The following is a 17,458-nucleotide window of genomic DNA, read 5'->3' on the forward strand; positions in this document are numbered from 1 at the left end:
ATGTCTCTAAACCATTTTCAATGCTACGATAATTTTTCTTTCATCAGCAACAAGGAAACTTGTATTCATTCAAGTAAGAAAGATTACTCATGTGAAGCTTTAACACCCCCCCCCCCCAAAAAAAATAATAATAATAATAAACATATCCCTGACAAAATACACCCTCAAATTGATCAAAGAAAAGCAACTTGAAGGACAGGACTTTGTGGTAAACACCTCAAAATTTCGTACGTACTAGAGCCCAACAAATAGGTAAAAGCCACTATAAGCACAAATTATGGGGAAGGATTTGATGTGGTCTTCAAACACCCTTCTATTCTCCTTCCACAGCCCCCCCAATAATGGTAAATGAAGTCAGATGCCAGAGAATAGAACCTTTCTAAAGCATACCAGTCAAATCCCTAGACCAGGTGCAGCTTAAACCAAAATCCTATACTCAAACATTTTCAGCAAAAATAAAAAAAATAATGAGAGGCAGAATCCTCAGAGCTTTGTGACAAAGCAGTATCTATTTCCCAACCTCTATCCCCTAGCCAGAAGACCGTCCAGGGTAAGTGCCTTTTGTAAAGAGACCATCCAAGCAAAAGTTTCTGCTCTAAAAGCTTTTTTTTGTTTTTTTTTTTTTGGGGGGGGGGGGGGGTTGGGGGGAGGAGGCGTTGGGGGTGTTGGGAGGGGCTACATAGGAAGGCTTCCTGTACTCCTAATTGTACAATGTAAAAAAATAATGAGGTAATTCTGACCATTGGATAAATAGGGCATTTTCCCTGTATTTGAAGTTGATTTTTCTTTAGATTTTTCAAGAGTTGGAATTTGTAATAGATTTTCAAAGCCTAGTTTCTCCAGGTTGACAACTCTCTTATGCCTGAAACTCAACACATGGATAGAGAACCCTGGGTCCCCTTTCTCCATAAAATCTGGACAGAGTTAGCAGTGCTACATTGAAGTGTCTCCTAATTATTGGTGGTCAGGATTGCCCTTCCCTTTATATATTATCCACTTACCAAGTTCCTGATGCAAATTATGCCTCCTGAATTACTTTTTCATACTAAACAATCATAATCATTTTGGAACTAAGAAAATATGGTATAACCAGTCGATTCCGGATCCTCTACTTCTGCCTGCCCCTACTTCCATGTGCACCCTACACACAACGGGGTGCGAAAAGACCACCTTACCCCTACCCAAACGCCTTGCCCCAGTGGGGGTAAGGCAGTCTTTGCACGCCTCGTTGGGTGTAGGGCGCACACGGAAATAGGGGCAGGAGGAAGTAGAGGATGTCGATTCATAACCAGTCACCTCCTTGTATTTGGAACATTGTCCACACTTATGTCGGGTCAATATTCATCCAAACACCATTTATTTAACAAAGCATATTGTTTGCTCCAAACCACAATGATGACAAAAAATCAAAAAGCGAGGAGACTAAGATGAAGACTCAAAACAGGTATGTCCCATGTTGGGCCTTTTATCACCAAATTGGGCTTCTTTTATTAGGAATAAGTCCAGGATTGGATTATATACATGTTGGGCCTTTGATCCCATGGGTTTTCTAAGTAATAGGCAACTTTTATGGGCCTGAAATATGGGTAATTAGGTTGCATACGGGTTTCCTTGGGTTTTTTTTATGAAATTAGTGGTCATGTGACCATTTAAGTGATCATGTGACTTGGTCAAGTGGTCATGTGATTATTTAAGTTAGGCTGGATTAGGACTCTATAAGTCCAGCCATGTTTTGAGTCTATTTCCTTTGTTATTTCACTTTCCTAGTCATTTTAGGTTACCTAATAGGTTAAGGATTGGGTTAGGCCTTTCCTTTTTAATGTAGGAGTCTATTTTTGAGTCTTTTATATAAGGTTGTAAGGGGGCAAATCATTGAACACGAATTTTGATATTAATGAAAAGCTTTTGCTGCTCTTCTTATCCATTGAAGATTTTTGTCCTGTGTTTGATCAAGGCTGGTGGGAACGGTGATTGATCCGATTGACACCTTGCGGTGGGATGCCCAGGTGGTTCGATGGTGGGATTGGTGTTTCATCCAATCGACACCTTGCAGTGTGAAGCCCAGGTGGTTCTTTTGAAGCTATGCATTCAAGTTATAGTTAAAGATTCAATTCTTATTCAAGTTTCTCAATCAAACAAGCTGCTGCCAAGGGAACTCTGCAACAACAGTGAGTTTGATTCATCCCAACCCTAACCCTAATTTGAGCTACTAACTGATCAGAGAGCTATGGATGAAAAGTTTCAGCAAATTGAACAACACCAAACCACTCCAATAAGGGATAGCAATCTACCACTCGAAGAAAATAGATATCAAGGACAATCCCAAGTTCATCGCCCTAATAGAAGGACCAGAGAATACAGAGACTACAGGGAACAACCTAGACCTCTAGAGGCGTTCGGGTTGATGGAATATGATGGCAAACTAGATTCACAGGTTTTTTTATGATTGGTTAGCTGCTTTAGATGATTATTTTGATTGGTATGATTTATCTGACCCTAGGAAGATGTGATTAGCTTGTACTAATCTAGTGGGGCCAACCCGTGAGTGATGGAGAACTACTGAGAGAAATCTTCAGTATGAAGGCAAAGTACCTATTAATTGGGCAGAGATGAAGGAAGATATGAGTAAGAAATATTTACCATGGGCATTCACAGCTCGACAGCAAGCTCAAATAAATTCTCTTTGACAACATCACCACCAAAAGACCTTCAAATATGAAGACAACTTGAAGCCTCCATCAATCAAATTGAGTTTGCAAGTTGATGAGTGTTGGAAATCTAACATCACCAGTGTTAAATCAGCGGTTGAATACAAATTTACATTGCAAAAGGAAATTGAGAGAGAGATTAAGTAGAAGATAAAGCTGAAGTGATCATGGCGAATTCTGATGAAAAAGAAGGGACATAGCTTGAAGCTTCAAAGACAGAAGGTCAACATGTGGAAGATTCTACAGAAGAGCTACATTGAAGAGATCAAAGTAAATGAAGCTAAAATCATGGAAGATGAATACCAAAACTCGTTAGATATCGAGATTCCTTTTTCAAAAGTAGCTTTATAAATACCAAAACTCGTTAGTCTCGGTCGAAATTTCGACCAAGACTTAACAAGCTCTGGTTTTTTTTCTCCTCCTTAGTCTCGGTCGTTTCTTCTTCCATACTATGACGTGGCATTCATTTGTCCTACAGTCGGAGAACAATGCACGTCAGCTCCATCGGACTATGAGTGGGGTCAATCCTGGATGTCGGAGTAATTATTATTAGAATATTTGTAAACATTTGAGTCACTAGATGACTACTTAATTTGTATTGGACTATTGGGGATATTGTCATATTGATATCATCTTCTTAACTTGTTATTTACTTATTGTACTTAATATTATGACTTAAGTTACGACTTATGAGTCATTCACTTTATGTTTCCAACTTCTAAGTCAATTTATTTGTTTAAATTGCTTATTAATCATTAATTTATTATGTCCTCTAGTACTTAAAGTCTTAAACAATGTGTATGTGTAATTAACTAAGTTATACATTAAGATTCGACCGTACATTGCCAATCAATGGTGCAAATTCAAAACACCACTTTGGGTGACTATTTTTGCAATTCGAACATTTAAATGTGTTTATATAGCCTAAAATAGGGTTTCCATGAAGTTTCAAGCCTTAACTTGGCCTAAAACCCACTGAAATGACCTACCAAAATATAACAGAAAAATGCAAAATTTCGACCGAAATATCCGAAATTCCCCGAAACACCGAAACGAAATGAGTTTTTGAACTATGCTTGTGCCTCAAGTCTTAGATGAGAAGGTTACCAACGTTTGAAAACTCTATGAACATAACATTCACAGTTAATATTAATTCAGGGGTCGAGCACATAGAGTTTGTTCTGCTGACATGGTTCTCTGAAGAGAAAGCTCCACGCCTTGAAGACTTTATTTCTAATGTTCCTACATCACTAGAGTTTTGTCTGGGAATGGTCAAGGCTACAAATCACATGTTCCCCCTCATCACTATAAAATTTGAGGACGAATTTTTTTAAGTTGGGGAGAGTTGATGCAGATTTATCACCAAACTGGGCTTCTTTTATTAGGAATAAGTCTAGGGTTGGGTTATATATACATGTCGGGCCTTTGATCCCATGGGTTTTCTATGTAATAGGCCATTTTTATGGGCCTAAAATATGGGTAGTTAGGTTGCATATAGGATTCCTTACTAAGGTTTTTTTTATGTAATTAGTGGTCATGTGATCATTTAAGTGATCATGTGACTTGGTTAAGTGGTCATGTGATTATTTAAGTTGGGCTGGATTGGGACTCTATAAGTCCAGCCATGTTTTGAGTCTATTTCCTTTGTCATTTCACTTTCCTAGTCAGTTTAGGTTACCTAATAGGTTAAGGATTGGGTTAGGCCTTTCTTTTTTAGTGTAGGAGACTATTTTTTAGTCTTTTATATAAGGCTGTAAGGGGGCAAAGCATTGAACACGAATTTTGATATTAATGAAAAGTTTTGCTGCTCTTCTTCTCCATTGAAGATTTTTGTCCTGTGTTTGATCAAGGCTGGTGGGATCGGTGATTGATCCGATTGACACCTTGCAGTGGGATGCCCAGGTGGTTCATTGGTGGGATTGGTGTTTGATCCAATCGACATCTTGCAGTGTGAAGCCTAGGTGGTTCTTTTGAAGCTCTGCATTCAAGTTATAGTTAAAGATTCAATTCTTAGTCAAGTTTCTCAATCAAACAAGCTGCTGCCAAGGGAATTCTGCAACAATAGTGAGTTTGATTCATCCCAACCCAAACCCTAATTTCACCAAAAACCCTATTTTGACCTAGTTGATTCACCTGTTCATAGCAAATCCTGGACTACTGGCTCCTAGTTGGTCTCCTACCAGTCTAGGACTACATTAACCAGCAACTATTTCTGCTGCTGCTTCTTCTTCCATAGCAACCCCAGTGGCTGTTGCTGCAACCGCCTCTCTTCCCTGGGTTTGGCAGTTATGGCAGCATCCACTGCTACAACCTCCTGCTTCTTCCTGGGCCTGGTGCCAAGAACAACATGAGAACCAGTCACCTTCCCCGTCCATTTCTGCCTTGACGCTTAGGCAATGCCTTGACAACTATGCTCATTGTAAGCCAAACTAACAATGTCCATCCAAAAGAGATAAGGGGGCACAGAAGCACAGATATAAAGTTATTTTTCCCTTATTTAGGAATATAGAGGGCTACAGGACACAGCTGACTGTATATCGACATTAATGGGGATCTCTACCTACAAGAAATATAAGGCCCAATCTAGTTTCCAAGACATTAAGGAAAATAGAACAAGAGATCTGTCTCAGAAAAATATATGTAGGTCAACAATTCACTGCTCAATCCTAGACAATAACTAAGTGAACAGTAAAGATACCTAGATCACCTCCCCTTTGAATGACTACTATAACAACCAACCAAGTAGCACCATACACCACAGTACAGTGCTTCCAAATTCAAATCAATGTTCCCACATACTGAAGAGGACTCAGGTACTACATGAAGACTTGCAGGTACCACGGATAGTCTGATACATATATTGATCAAGTCACCCTCTCATGAGGAAGTTCCCAATAAACTTCATTAGGAATCATCAATACCAGTCACCTCTACAAGGACAAGCTTCTTTAACTTCATCTTCAAATACTTATCTCGGCGTCCTAGCAATTCCTTCACCGGTCAATAACTGTATACCAATCATACAAATTAGGTATACTGAAAATATAGCAGATCCATTGATCATTTAGTAGTTCTATAACATAAACGTTTGAAATGATTCTCTTCTCGACTTTGCACAGTTCAATCTCCCTTGAGTTCTAAGATAAGCATAACCCCCTTATCAAATTGCTCCTTGCATAGTGACTCTCAGCTTAAATAGTAAGATCAAAGTTCACCTCAATGGCAGGCTTTTCAGAACCCAGCAGTAGAATAGTCAATAACAGAGATGGATGCACCAGAACCAGTAAATAAAAACAGATAACAACTGGCACATGAAGATTAGAATCTAGTTCAAATAATGAGATCAAGGTTCACCTCGAATGCAGCTTCCGCCTGTAGAACAACAGGGATGGGTGAGCCAAGAGTAGGTGTTATTATTCCAGCTCTTTCCCGGGCCTTATGATCCAATACCACTAACTTGAAAAGAAGACTCTCAAACCTGCACTGATAGGCATTAGAACAAAAATTTAATGATATTTCAATCACACATTTCAATAATATGTGGGGTGGGGGAGATCTGCATTTAGAGAAGGTTTTGATAATATTTGATAATATAATCGTGGAGAATGATTCAGCTACTATCAGTTCTTGGTGGCACCTGCTCATGTCCTTATGAGCATAAAAGCAATTGCTTCCCAGATGCATTGCTTGTTCAGCAGGAAGCCTAAGACTGCAAAGAATATGACAGATCTTTTGGCTATAAGGCCAGAGGGTAGAGATCTTTGGCCACCTATTGCAATCACCATATTCAATGAGACTCTGACATCATAATGGGTCCTAAGCTCCATATAAACCAACGATAAGCACAGGTATCAATTACGTAACAAGCTTTGGTTACTTGAAGATCAAAATCGAAAAAAGAAAATTAATAATAATAGATTGATTAAGACAACTGCAATTCAATTCCAGAAAGAGTATCTATCAAAAATATTATATGTATAGAAATACTAAACAAACAAGAATCATCAATAAATGAGTGCCTTGTTAAAGTCAATGAACAGGGATCCACAAGGAACAATTCAAACAGGCAACAATTTGCTAACTGTTAGTAGGACTGTTTCAGGTATCAATTCTGTTCTAGGGGTAGTTTCAGTATTTTCTGTTTTCTTGTTTCTTAAGTCACTCGCTATATATATTGAATTAAGGGGTAGCTCTCACTTTATGTGAAAGTCTCCCAAGGTTACACAAATCTATCGATTTCTCTTCTCCTCTCCTCTCTTTTCTTCCTTGCTTCTCCCTTCTTCCTCTCTTCTAGCATATTTACATGGTATCAGAGCAAGATCTCTAGGGACTGCTACAACCTTCCTAGTATCTTTTCTCTTTCCTTTTGAGGTCTCAATCATCATTGATTGATTCAATTTTGATTGGGTTTTGAGAGCTTCTTCAGTTCTTTGGTTTGAAAGGGGTGCAGCACCCTATGCTGCATTTTCGGACTGTGTAGAGACTAGTTCATGGCTGAAGATTGAGAACTAGGTCTCTTTTATGGTGGTTTATTGATCCAGGAGGTGGAGGATACATTCAAGAGTATAGAAAGCAAGTTTGATCATGTTTTTGGATTGATTTCCGTGAACAGCAGCTGAGATCGACATTATCAGGGTTTTGTCAGGGTTTTGAAACCTTGAGAACGACTTTTCTGGTTTGGGCTTGAAATCGATTTTTGGTTGCTTAGAAGGTGATTCTTATCACATTGGAAGGAAGACATCAAGCTTGCTTCAAGGTCTTGGGCTTTTGGCATCAACTTCAAGGTGTTGAGATTGTTTTTGGGGATTCTAGAAGCTGAAATTGATTTTCTCAGGTTTCCTCTTTTCTTTTTGCATCCTTTGTGTTTGTTGAAATGGGTGACTCGTTGAAAACTGCTGTTAGTGAGGTTATATCTTCTTCATCTAACCGTATTGTTGAGAAGAAGTTGGAGGGCATCAACAACTTCCAACAATGGAAGAAGATTGTTAGATTAGTGCTGGTTGGTAGGGATCAGCAAGATCATTTGACCAAAACCAAACCAGCAAATGATACCACATGGGACATAGTTGATGCACGCATCTTGGGGCAGCTGCTGAACTCTATGGACAGCCAGATTGTTGACCTGGTAACTCATATTGATACAGTCAAGGAACTATGGGACTATCTACATGTTCTGTATTCTGGACAGAACAACTTATCTTGCCTCTATGAGCTAACTCAAGATTTCTACAGGGCTGATCGAAAGGGTTGCCCCTTGACCCAGTATTTTGCTGATTTTAAGAGGATGTATGAGGAGCTGAATTCCCTACTTCCTATCACTGCTGATGTCCAACAGAAGCAGAACCAGCAAGAGCAACTCGCAGTCATGGGATTTCTGGGTGGTCTTGGGAAGGAGTTTGACTCTGTTCGTTCTCAGATACTTGGTGGTGATAAGGTAGCCACACTTTCGGACACCTTTTCACGAGTTCTCCATGTATCTCTTGAGTCTTCTCATGATTCCACCACTGTGGATAGTTCGGCCTTGGCCTCTCTCACACCTTACCGTGGTCCTAGTAGTGGGACAAGGATTGGTGGTGGCCATGGTCATGGGGGTGGTTCTGGCAAAGCCCCTATCTCTGGGAAAGCTCTTACTTCAGCTCCCACTTCTGGTTCAGATTCTTCAGGCATGGTGAAGACATGTCACCATTGGGGTCGTACTGGGCATATTCAACGCTACTGCTGAAAACTTCATGGTAAACCACCACAACAACAGTTTGCCAATTCTGCTACCATTACTGAGTCTACTGATCCATCACCTTCTGAGGGTAAGACTGTGACGATGTCTGATGAGGATTATGCTCGCTTTACTCAGTTCCAGATCTCTCAGTCTACCCAACCTTCTACTGCTACCTTTGGTCAGACAGGTAATGCCACTGCATGTCTTTCAACTACTCCGCACCCCTGGATCATTGATTCAGACGCTTTGGATCATATAACTGGGGTCTCAGGTATATTTTCTTCCTTTCTTGCATTATCCTCTAATGTTACCTTACCTGGATGGTTCTTTGGCTAAAGTAACTGGTATAGACACTATTCAAGCCACTCGTTCATTATCCCTTTCTTTTGTTCTCTATTTACCTGAGTTCCCTTTTAACCTTCTATTTGTTACTAAGCTTACTAAAACTCATAACTGTTCTATAACCTTTTTCTCTGATTCATGTATCTTTCAGGACCTTACGACAAAGAAGACGATTGGGTAGAGGTCATGAGTCGGGGAGGCTATACCTACTTGAAGACACCTTATCTGTGGCATGTTCGAGTTTGGCTTCTCCTCATCAAGTACATTGTCGCTTGGGTCATCCATCATTACAAAGTTTACGGATTTTAGAACCTCATTTTCAGTCTATTTCTAGTTTACATTGTGAGTCTTGTCAGTTTGGGAAGCTACATCGTGTGAGCCATCCCCCCAGAGTCAATCCAAGGTCTAATCAACCTTTTGCTTTAGTTCATTCAGATATATGGGGTCCTTGTCCTGTTGTTTCTAAATTGGGATTTCGTTATTTTGTAACTTTTGTTGATGACTATTCCAGGGTTACTTGGCTTTACTTAATAAAGAATCGTTTTGAGTTGTTTTCAATTTTCTGTGCATTTGTGAATGAAGTTAACACTCAATTTAGTACTCCTTTACAAGTTCTTCGTAGTGATAATGCCAAGGAATATTTTCCTGCTCCCTTTACTGAGTTTATGACTCACCATGGAATTATACATCAGTCTTCCTGTGCCGACACGCCACAACAAAACAGTGTGGCATAAAGGAAAAACAGACATTTAATGGAGGTCACTCGGTCTCTTTTATTTGAGATGAAGCTGGCCAAACTTTTATGGGCTAATGCTGTTTTAACAGCTTGTTATCTGATCAACCGCATGCCTTCCTCTATCTTACATGGTGGGATACCTCATTCTCTATTGTTTCCTTCTGCTCCCTTATTTGCCTTACCACCACGTGTCTTTGGTAGCATTTGTTTCATTCGTGATCATCGTCCAGGAATATCCAAGTTGGATCCCAAGGCTCTTAAATGCATGTTTGTTGGTTACTCCCATACTCAAAAGGGCTATCATTGTTTCTCCTTTGTGTTACAGAAGTATTTTGTTATCGGTGATGTTTCCTTCTTTGAGTCCACTCCTTATACGGTTTCTCTTGTTGCTGACTCTACATTGGATGATCAAGGTACTAAAACTCGGAACTCGGTACCAACTCGGTCCCTTGAAAAGCCGAGTTGGTGCATTTTATTTTTTCCGACTCGAAGCCTCAACTCGGTGGGTTTTAGACCTAGTTTGGGTCTGAAACTTGGTATTCAGCCTATTTTAGGCCATTTAAACACAATGACACTATCAGATTTTGCAAAAACAAAGTCCAAATAGGAGTAATGTACCGGTCAAACTTAATTTGGTGTGCACGAATGCTGTCAAAATCGCTCTGAATGAAAATATATTCTTGGACATCAAAACAAATGAACATTTTACCGCACTTTTGGTTTTTAGCAATGTTTTACCATATTAAGATTTATGGAATTTTTAGATTTGACAAAAACCCCAGCATTAGAAAGTTGAAAATTGCACCTACCGCCGAAAATCCAGTTTTTGTTCTTGAACTGGGGGGTTTGACTTTTTTTCCTTTTGGAATTTGGTTTTTTAACTATTTTTATTGGATTCAAATAAGGGGGTATTTGCTTTTTTATGAATAATATCTTAAGTAAATGAAATACAAATACAAAAACATTTATTGTTGGATAAATAAGTGTCTGTCTGAGTTCCTGGCCTAAATAAGTGTCTGTATACCAAGGTTTGCATAGATAGGTGTCTGTATATCAAGATTTTCCATCAAGATCTCGAGATCTTGTACTCATATAAAGGAGTTTGGATCGAGATTCTCGAGATCTCGGTCGAGTGGTTGCACTTTTGCAACTCGTATGCCAACTTGTCTCGGTTTCTCAAAAAATCAAGAAACTCGCCGAGATCTCGAACTATGTGGATGATGATCTTCCTCTTTATATTGTTCAGCCTTCTACTCCACAGGTTTCTCCACCTCTACCACAATCGCCATCTCCACCACCGCGGCCACAAGCTGTTGTGTACCAACGTGATCATCATCCAAGGTACTAAAACTCTGAACTCCGTACGAACTCGGCCCTTGGAAAAACCGAGTCGAGTCGAGATCTCGCTGAGTTGGTGCATTTTTTTTTTTGAGTTGAAGCCTCAACTCGGTGAGTTTTAGACCTAGTTTGGGTCTGAAACTTGGTATTCAGTCTATTTTAGGCCATTTAAACATAATGGCACTATCAGATTTTGCAAAAACAAAGTCCAAATATGAGTTTCACTTCAGACAATAGGTTGGTAGGCGACGACGTACTAAAATACCCTACTCTACACATAATTTAGCAATAGAAAGCAATCAAAACATTCAATTAATGTTCTTAAAATAACTTAAATAAGCATTAGAAATGTTAAAGTGTACAATACATCAATCTTTAAATAAATATTACATAAAATGTGATATGTTAATGTATTCAGTCCCAACATGATCCACATAGAATTCCCATGTCATAGTGTTGTCATAGTTTTGCACATAGTATGCCACTTGAAGATGTGTAGCTGAATCCTTCAAATGTGCAGCTGATTCAACTCTCTCGAAGGTCAGAACTTGAAATCCACAGGTAAAATGAAGGAGGAGAATCAAATGGGGAAGAAAATGGCCTTTAGACAGAACTCGACCGAGATATGTCGAGTTCTGTCGAGTTAGGTAAGTTTTAAAGAGGTAGATGGGTCGAGTTCTAGGTCGACCTGAGATCTCGAGTTACCCAAGAACTAGACCGAAATAGTGTAATTTTTAAAATCGTATGGTAACTCGACTCGATTTCTTAAAAAACTGAGATCTCGGCGAGTTCTCGAACCATGTCATCATCAGGTGTGGGCTCCCCCCTACTCCGGCTTCACCCTCATCTTCTTTGCTGGCAGATCCTATCCCAGGTAATTCTTCTTCTCTTCTTGTTCCTTCTGACCTTGATGTTCCTATTGCCTTTCGTAAGGGTGTTCGGAGTTGTACCCAACATCCTTTGTCTAACTTTGTGTCATATTCTGGTTTATCCACTTCTCCATTCTTGCTTGAATACTCCTTAACAACATCTTGTTCCCAAGTCTATTGCAGAGGCACTATCTCATCTTGGTTGGAGGGCTGCTATGGTTGAGGAACTGTTAGCTTTGGAGACCAATCAGACATAGGATCTTGTTCCATTATTCTCTAGTAAATCAGCAATTGGTTGCCGACTTGCCGATGGGTCTTTATGGTGAAGGTGAATCCTGATGGCTCTCTAGCTCGCTTGAAGGCTCAACTTGTAGCAAAGGGCTATGCCCAAGTGTCTGGTGTTGACTATTTGGACACCTTCTCTCATGTTGCTAAGCTCACTTTTGTTCGTATCTTACTTTCTCTTGCTGCCATTCATCACTGGCCTCTGTTTCAATTGGATGTTAAGAATGCGTTCTTACATGGTGATCTCCAAGATGAGGTATATATGGAGCAACCTCCTGGGTTTGTTGCTCAGGGGGAGTATGGGATGGTGTGTAAACTGAAGAAATCCTTGTATGGGTTGAAACAATCACCCAGAACTTGGTTTAGTCGGTTCACTAAAGTGGTTTTGGAATTTGGACTGACACGTAGTAGTGATCATTCTGTGTTTTTTAGGCATTCGGATGCAAGAAGAATATTTCTTATTGTATATGTGGATGATATTGTCATTACAGGAGATGACTCTTCAGGAATTGAAAAGTTGAAGATCACTTGCAACGGAAGTTTCAAACTAAAGATTTGGGAATATTGAAATACTTTCTAGGTGTCGAAGTTACTCAATCTAGGAAAGGGATTTCGCTCTCGCAGTGAAAATATGTTCTTGACCTTCTTTCAGAGACAGGATTGCTAGGGTCTAAACCTCTAGATACTCCGATGGATCCTAATTCAAAACTTACAACTGATAGTGGTGATGTTCTTAATGATCCTAAGAAGTATAGGAGGCTTGTTGGGAAACTCAACTACTTGACTGTGACTCGACCTGACATTGCCTTCCCTGTCAGTGTTGTGAGTCAGTTTCTATCTGCTCCTCGTACATCTCATTGGGAGGCTGTCATACGTATCTTGAGGTACCTCAAGAAGGCTCCTGGACGTGGACTACTCTACTCGAACCATGGACATAATCGAGTTGAGGGTTTTTCTGATGCTGATTGGGCTAGCTCTCCTATTGACAGAAGATCAACTACTAGTTATTGCACATTTATAGGAGGGAATCTTATGTCATGGAAAAGTAAAAAGCAGACTGTTGTGGCTCGATCCAGTGTCGAGTCAGAGTACCGAGCCATGGCACATGTTACATGTGAATTGATGTGGGTGAAACAGTTGTTAACTGAGCTTAGTTTTATGGATGACTCTCCAATGCAACTATGGTGTGATAATCAAGCTGCTATTCATATTACTTCAAACCCTATATTTCATGAAAGAACAAAACACATTGAAGTAGATTATCACTTTGTTCGAGAGAAGCTGCAACAAGGTCTCATTTCTCCAAGCCATGTTCGTACAGGAGAACAACTTGCAGATTTATTTACAAAGACTTTGGGGAGTGCTAGAGTAGATTATTTTTGTAACAAGCTGGGCATGATTAATATCTATGCTCTAGCTTGAGGGGGAGTGTTAGTAGGACTGTTTCAGGTATCAATTCTGTTATAGGGGTAGTTTCGGTGTTTTCTTGTATCTTAAGTCACTCTCTATATATATTGAATTAAGGGGTAGCTCTCACTTTATGTGAAAGTTTCCCAAGCATAGTTATCAAGGCGGGAAGGTGACCATGGTGTTTTAGAGGGTCAAAATTAAAGGCGACACCGCCATGGCGGCAAGGCGCCCGCCATGGCGGCCAAGGCGACCAAGGAGCCTAGACGCCATGACGTCGCCATGATAACTATGCTCCCAAGGTTACACAAACCTATCGGTTTCTCTTCTCCTCTCCTCTCTTCTCTTCTTCTCTTCCTCTCTTCTCCCTTCCTCTCTTCTAGCATTTACAGTTTTACAATAACAAATTATACATACAAATACAAAAATTCTAGAAATGCATGAGAAATTATACACATTAGAAGTTAAGGGAAATGGTTTCTGTGGGGGCACGAGGCCCCTGCACCCAGACACGGGGGCAAAATGACCGCCCTCCCCCCCCTGAAAGGCGGAAATGCCCACCCTGTTGATGCTTCCACGCTCCCCCACAGAGAACTCTTCCCCTAGAAGTCATTATTAGATTGCTCTATGAAGAACAAACTCCCCTTTTAATGCCTTTCTGAATGAAAAACAGCAATTCCCTTCCACTTCTTATGTCAAAAAATCCAACACAATAGTGATGCAAGACCACAAACACTTTTTTCTCTTTTTTTGAGAAATATTCAAGATTAAATTTTTAAACAGCCAAAGATTCTCCTCCCATCATCAATTAGCAAGGAATCTAGGATAATACCAAGTCAAAATCCTCTCTTGAAAGAGTCTGCTGAACAGACTACCTCATCTGGTAACAGGCTTTGAACAGGTTACTGATTTCCCACCCACTCAAAGGAAAGGTAGCTGCGATTCTGCAGTTAAGGTTTTGTTTTATGTTCCTTTTCTTCTATTGGTTGGATGCAAGTAGTACAGGATTGTTTCTTCATGATCAATTGAACAGGGGGAGCTGGGGGTGGGGGATGGGGGAGTTACAGCTATGTGTTGTAGAGGGGTTAGGGACATGATATGTGTACAGCAGCTATTTGCTGTGTGTGCGTGTGTGTGTGTGGGACATGTAGTTACTTGTAATGTAAACCAGAGGATGGAGAAGGTCGTGGTGTGAGATCCTGGTTTTGGATAATCTGGTTGAGGGTCTTCTTGTTGGTGCGTATGTATGGTTTAAATTGTTTTATTTATTTCTCTTTTGTAAGCTACCTGTCAACACTCCTCAAATTGTATAACCCTCATTTAAGTTTCAATCAATCTATTTCCCACCCATCCCAAAGTGGCAAATCGGAATGCTAATGAACCAATCATTTTCTTTAATGTTAAACTACTTTATCCTCTTCATCTTACTTTTGAATATATTAACTTCTCTTTCCAATTTGACATGTGGTCCTCCCATGCCGACTTCTATTCCACCGTTCTTCAAGCCTGGCGCCCCCCCATCCATTACACTTCCCTTCCCCTCCTCGCCTTTGCCTCTAAGCTCCGTCGCACCAAAGCGGCCCTCAAGCGCTGGAATCTTTCCACTTTTGGCAACATTCCTTCCCGGCTCTCCTCCTGCCGTTCTGAGTTAGCCCGCATTCAGTCTTCCCTCCAACAAGATCCCTCTCTTCAGGATCTTGCTTTGGAGGAGAAAAAGCTTTCCGAGGAGCTCACTTCCCTCTCCCTCCTCGAAGAAAACTTTCTGTGGCAAAAATCCGGAATCAAGTGGCTCGAGCTGGGAGACTCGAACACTGCCTTCTTCCACCGCTCTTTGCGAGCCAGGCTTAGTTCCAATTCTATCACCCAACTCATCTCTGCTGATGGGACCCTTATTTCCTCCATCTCTGGGATCAAGGCCGAAGCTGCCTCCTTCTCTTCTCTTTTCAATCCCTCTTCGCACCCCGTTTCCACCCTTCCCCATAATCTCATCAACAAATATGTCCCCCCTTCTCTTTCGGATTTCCTTCTGTCTATCCCCTCGGATGACGAAATCTCCACTACCATTCTCTCCCATAAAGCCAACAAAGCCCCTGGTCCTGATGGCTTTAGTATGGGTTTCTTTCTCAGTTGCTGGGACTCGATCAAAGGAGAGCTCTTCAAAGCCATCCGCAGTTTTTTCTTCAAACCCAGTCAACTTGCCCAGATCAATCAAACCTTCCTCTGTCTTATTCCCAAATTGGATGGAGCCTCTTCCTTGACTGATTTTAGACCCATCTCATTGTGTAACCTCCTCTACAAGTTCATCGCAAAGACCCTTGCCAATAGGATCCAGCGAGTCATCCCTGATCTGGTCAGCCCTAATCAATCCGCTTTCATCTCGGGTTAGAGCATCACGGACAATATCATCCTCTGCTCCGAGATCGTTCATGGCTTTGATCGCAAATCCCATTCCCCTGCTGCTCTCATGAAGATTGATCTGCAGAAAGCCTTTGATTCCATCCGTTGGGATTTCATCTGCAACGTGCTCACCCAAATGGGATTCCCTAATGCTATTGTGCGATGGATTCTTGCCTGCATCTCCTCCCCCTCTTTCTCTGACCTTGTCAACAGCCCCCCTGCTGGGTTTTTCAAGTCCTCGGTTGGCATCCGCCAAGGCTGCCACCTCTCCCCCTTCCTTTTCTCCCTCTCCCTTGAAGTCCTCTCTAGGAGCCTCCAATCCAAAACTGATCTCCATCTCATTTCCCCCATCCCCAAGTGTAAGCACATCAACCTTACCCACCTGGCCTTCGCTGATGATCTAATGATTTTCTCCAAGGCCACCCCCTCCTCTATTGCTGCCATCATGGACTCTCTCCGCCTTTTTGAGGATCTTTCGGGGCTCCGTATCAACCTCCTTAAATCCAAACTTTTCCTCGCTGGGATCCCAGAGACTGATAGAGATTCCCTTCTCCGTCTTACTGGCTTCTCTCTCGGCTCCCTTCCTGTCAAATATCTTGGTCTGCCACTCATCCCCGCCAGGCTCTCCAGCCATCATTGCACCCCCATGCTTGATATTATCCGCAAGCGCCTCCAGCTCTGGAAAGGCAGACTCATCCTATGCGGGTAGGCTTGAATGTATCAGATTGGTCCTCCAATCTTCCTACATTTACTGGTGTGGCATCTTCTCCATCCCTAAAGCCATCATCAAAGCTATTGAGAGCCTTTTCTGCGCTTTCCTCTGGAAAGGGAAAGAAACCTCCAAATCCCTGCATCCAATCAGCTGGAAATCCGTCTGTCTTCCCAAAGCTGAAGGTAGCCTTGGCATCCGCCGCATTCAGGACTCCAACATTGCCGGAATCCTCAAGCTCATCTGGAAAATCGCTACCAAGCACGATTCCATCTAGGTCAACTGGGTCTACTCGCATCTTCTTAACAATGACTCCATTTGGACTGCTCCCCTCTGCCTGGACGCGTCTTGGGTTTGGCGCAAGATCCTCCTTCTCCGACCTCTTGCCCTTACAGCCATTGTTAATGGCTCCTCTACCTCTCTCTGGCTTGACCCCTGGCATCCCTTAGGCATCCTTTACAATGTCTTTGGCCCTAGAGCTGTCTACAATTCTGGCATCCCCAAATCTGCTCCTCTGGCCATCATCATTTCGTCTGGTTCTTGGTCCCCTCCCTCTCCCCTTCCCCCTATCCTATCCCAAATTTGGCCTACCCTCCCCCCCCCCCCCATTAACCTTCCCTCTCATGCCAATAGGGACAAGGAAATTTGGCTTCCCTCCCCCTCTGGTCGCTTTACCACTAGATCAGCTTGGAACCATGTTCGTAGCCCTTCCGCCCCCATCCCCTGGCACAACCTAGTCTGGTTCAAAGGCTCCATCCCTTGCCATAGCCTTACAGCATGGAGGTCACTCCACCTTTGCCTTCCTACCCAAGCCTTTCTACTGCACCGTCACATCCCCGTCCATCCCTCTTGCACCTTTTGCTAGAACGGTTTTGAGGACACTGCCCATCTCTTCTTCGTTTGCCCATTCTCTTCTACCATCTGGAAAAAAGCCCTTTCTTCCATCTGGTA

General features: G+C 41.6%; 1 protein-coding gene across 1 annotated transcript in view; it reads right to left on the minus strand.

Annotated features, from left to right (window-relative positions):
- Positions 1-17,458, minus strand: part of LOC122649885 — a 45,510-nt gene that overhangs the window by 21,893 nt on the left and 6,159 nt on the right. The window contains exon 4 of the mRNA XM_043843141.1: positions 6,063-6,186. Coding sequence (XP_043699076.1) covers positions 6,063-6,186 — 124 coding nt within the window. The remainder of the gene's footprint in view (positions 1-6,062; positions 6,187-17,458) is intronic.

Source organism: Telopea speciosissima, chromosome 2 (genome assembly GCF_018873765.1).
Source record: "Telopea speciosissima isolate NSW1024214 ecotype Mountain lineage chromosome 2, Tspe_v1, whole genome shotgun sequence".
Taxonomy (NCBI): Eukaryota; Viridiplantae; Streptophyta; class Magnoliopsida; order Proteales; family Proteaceae; genus Telopea; species Telopea speciosissima.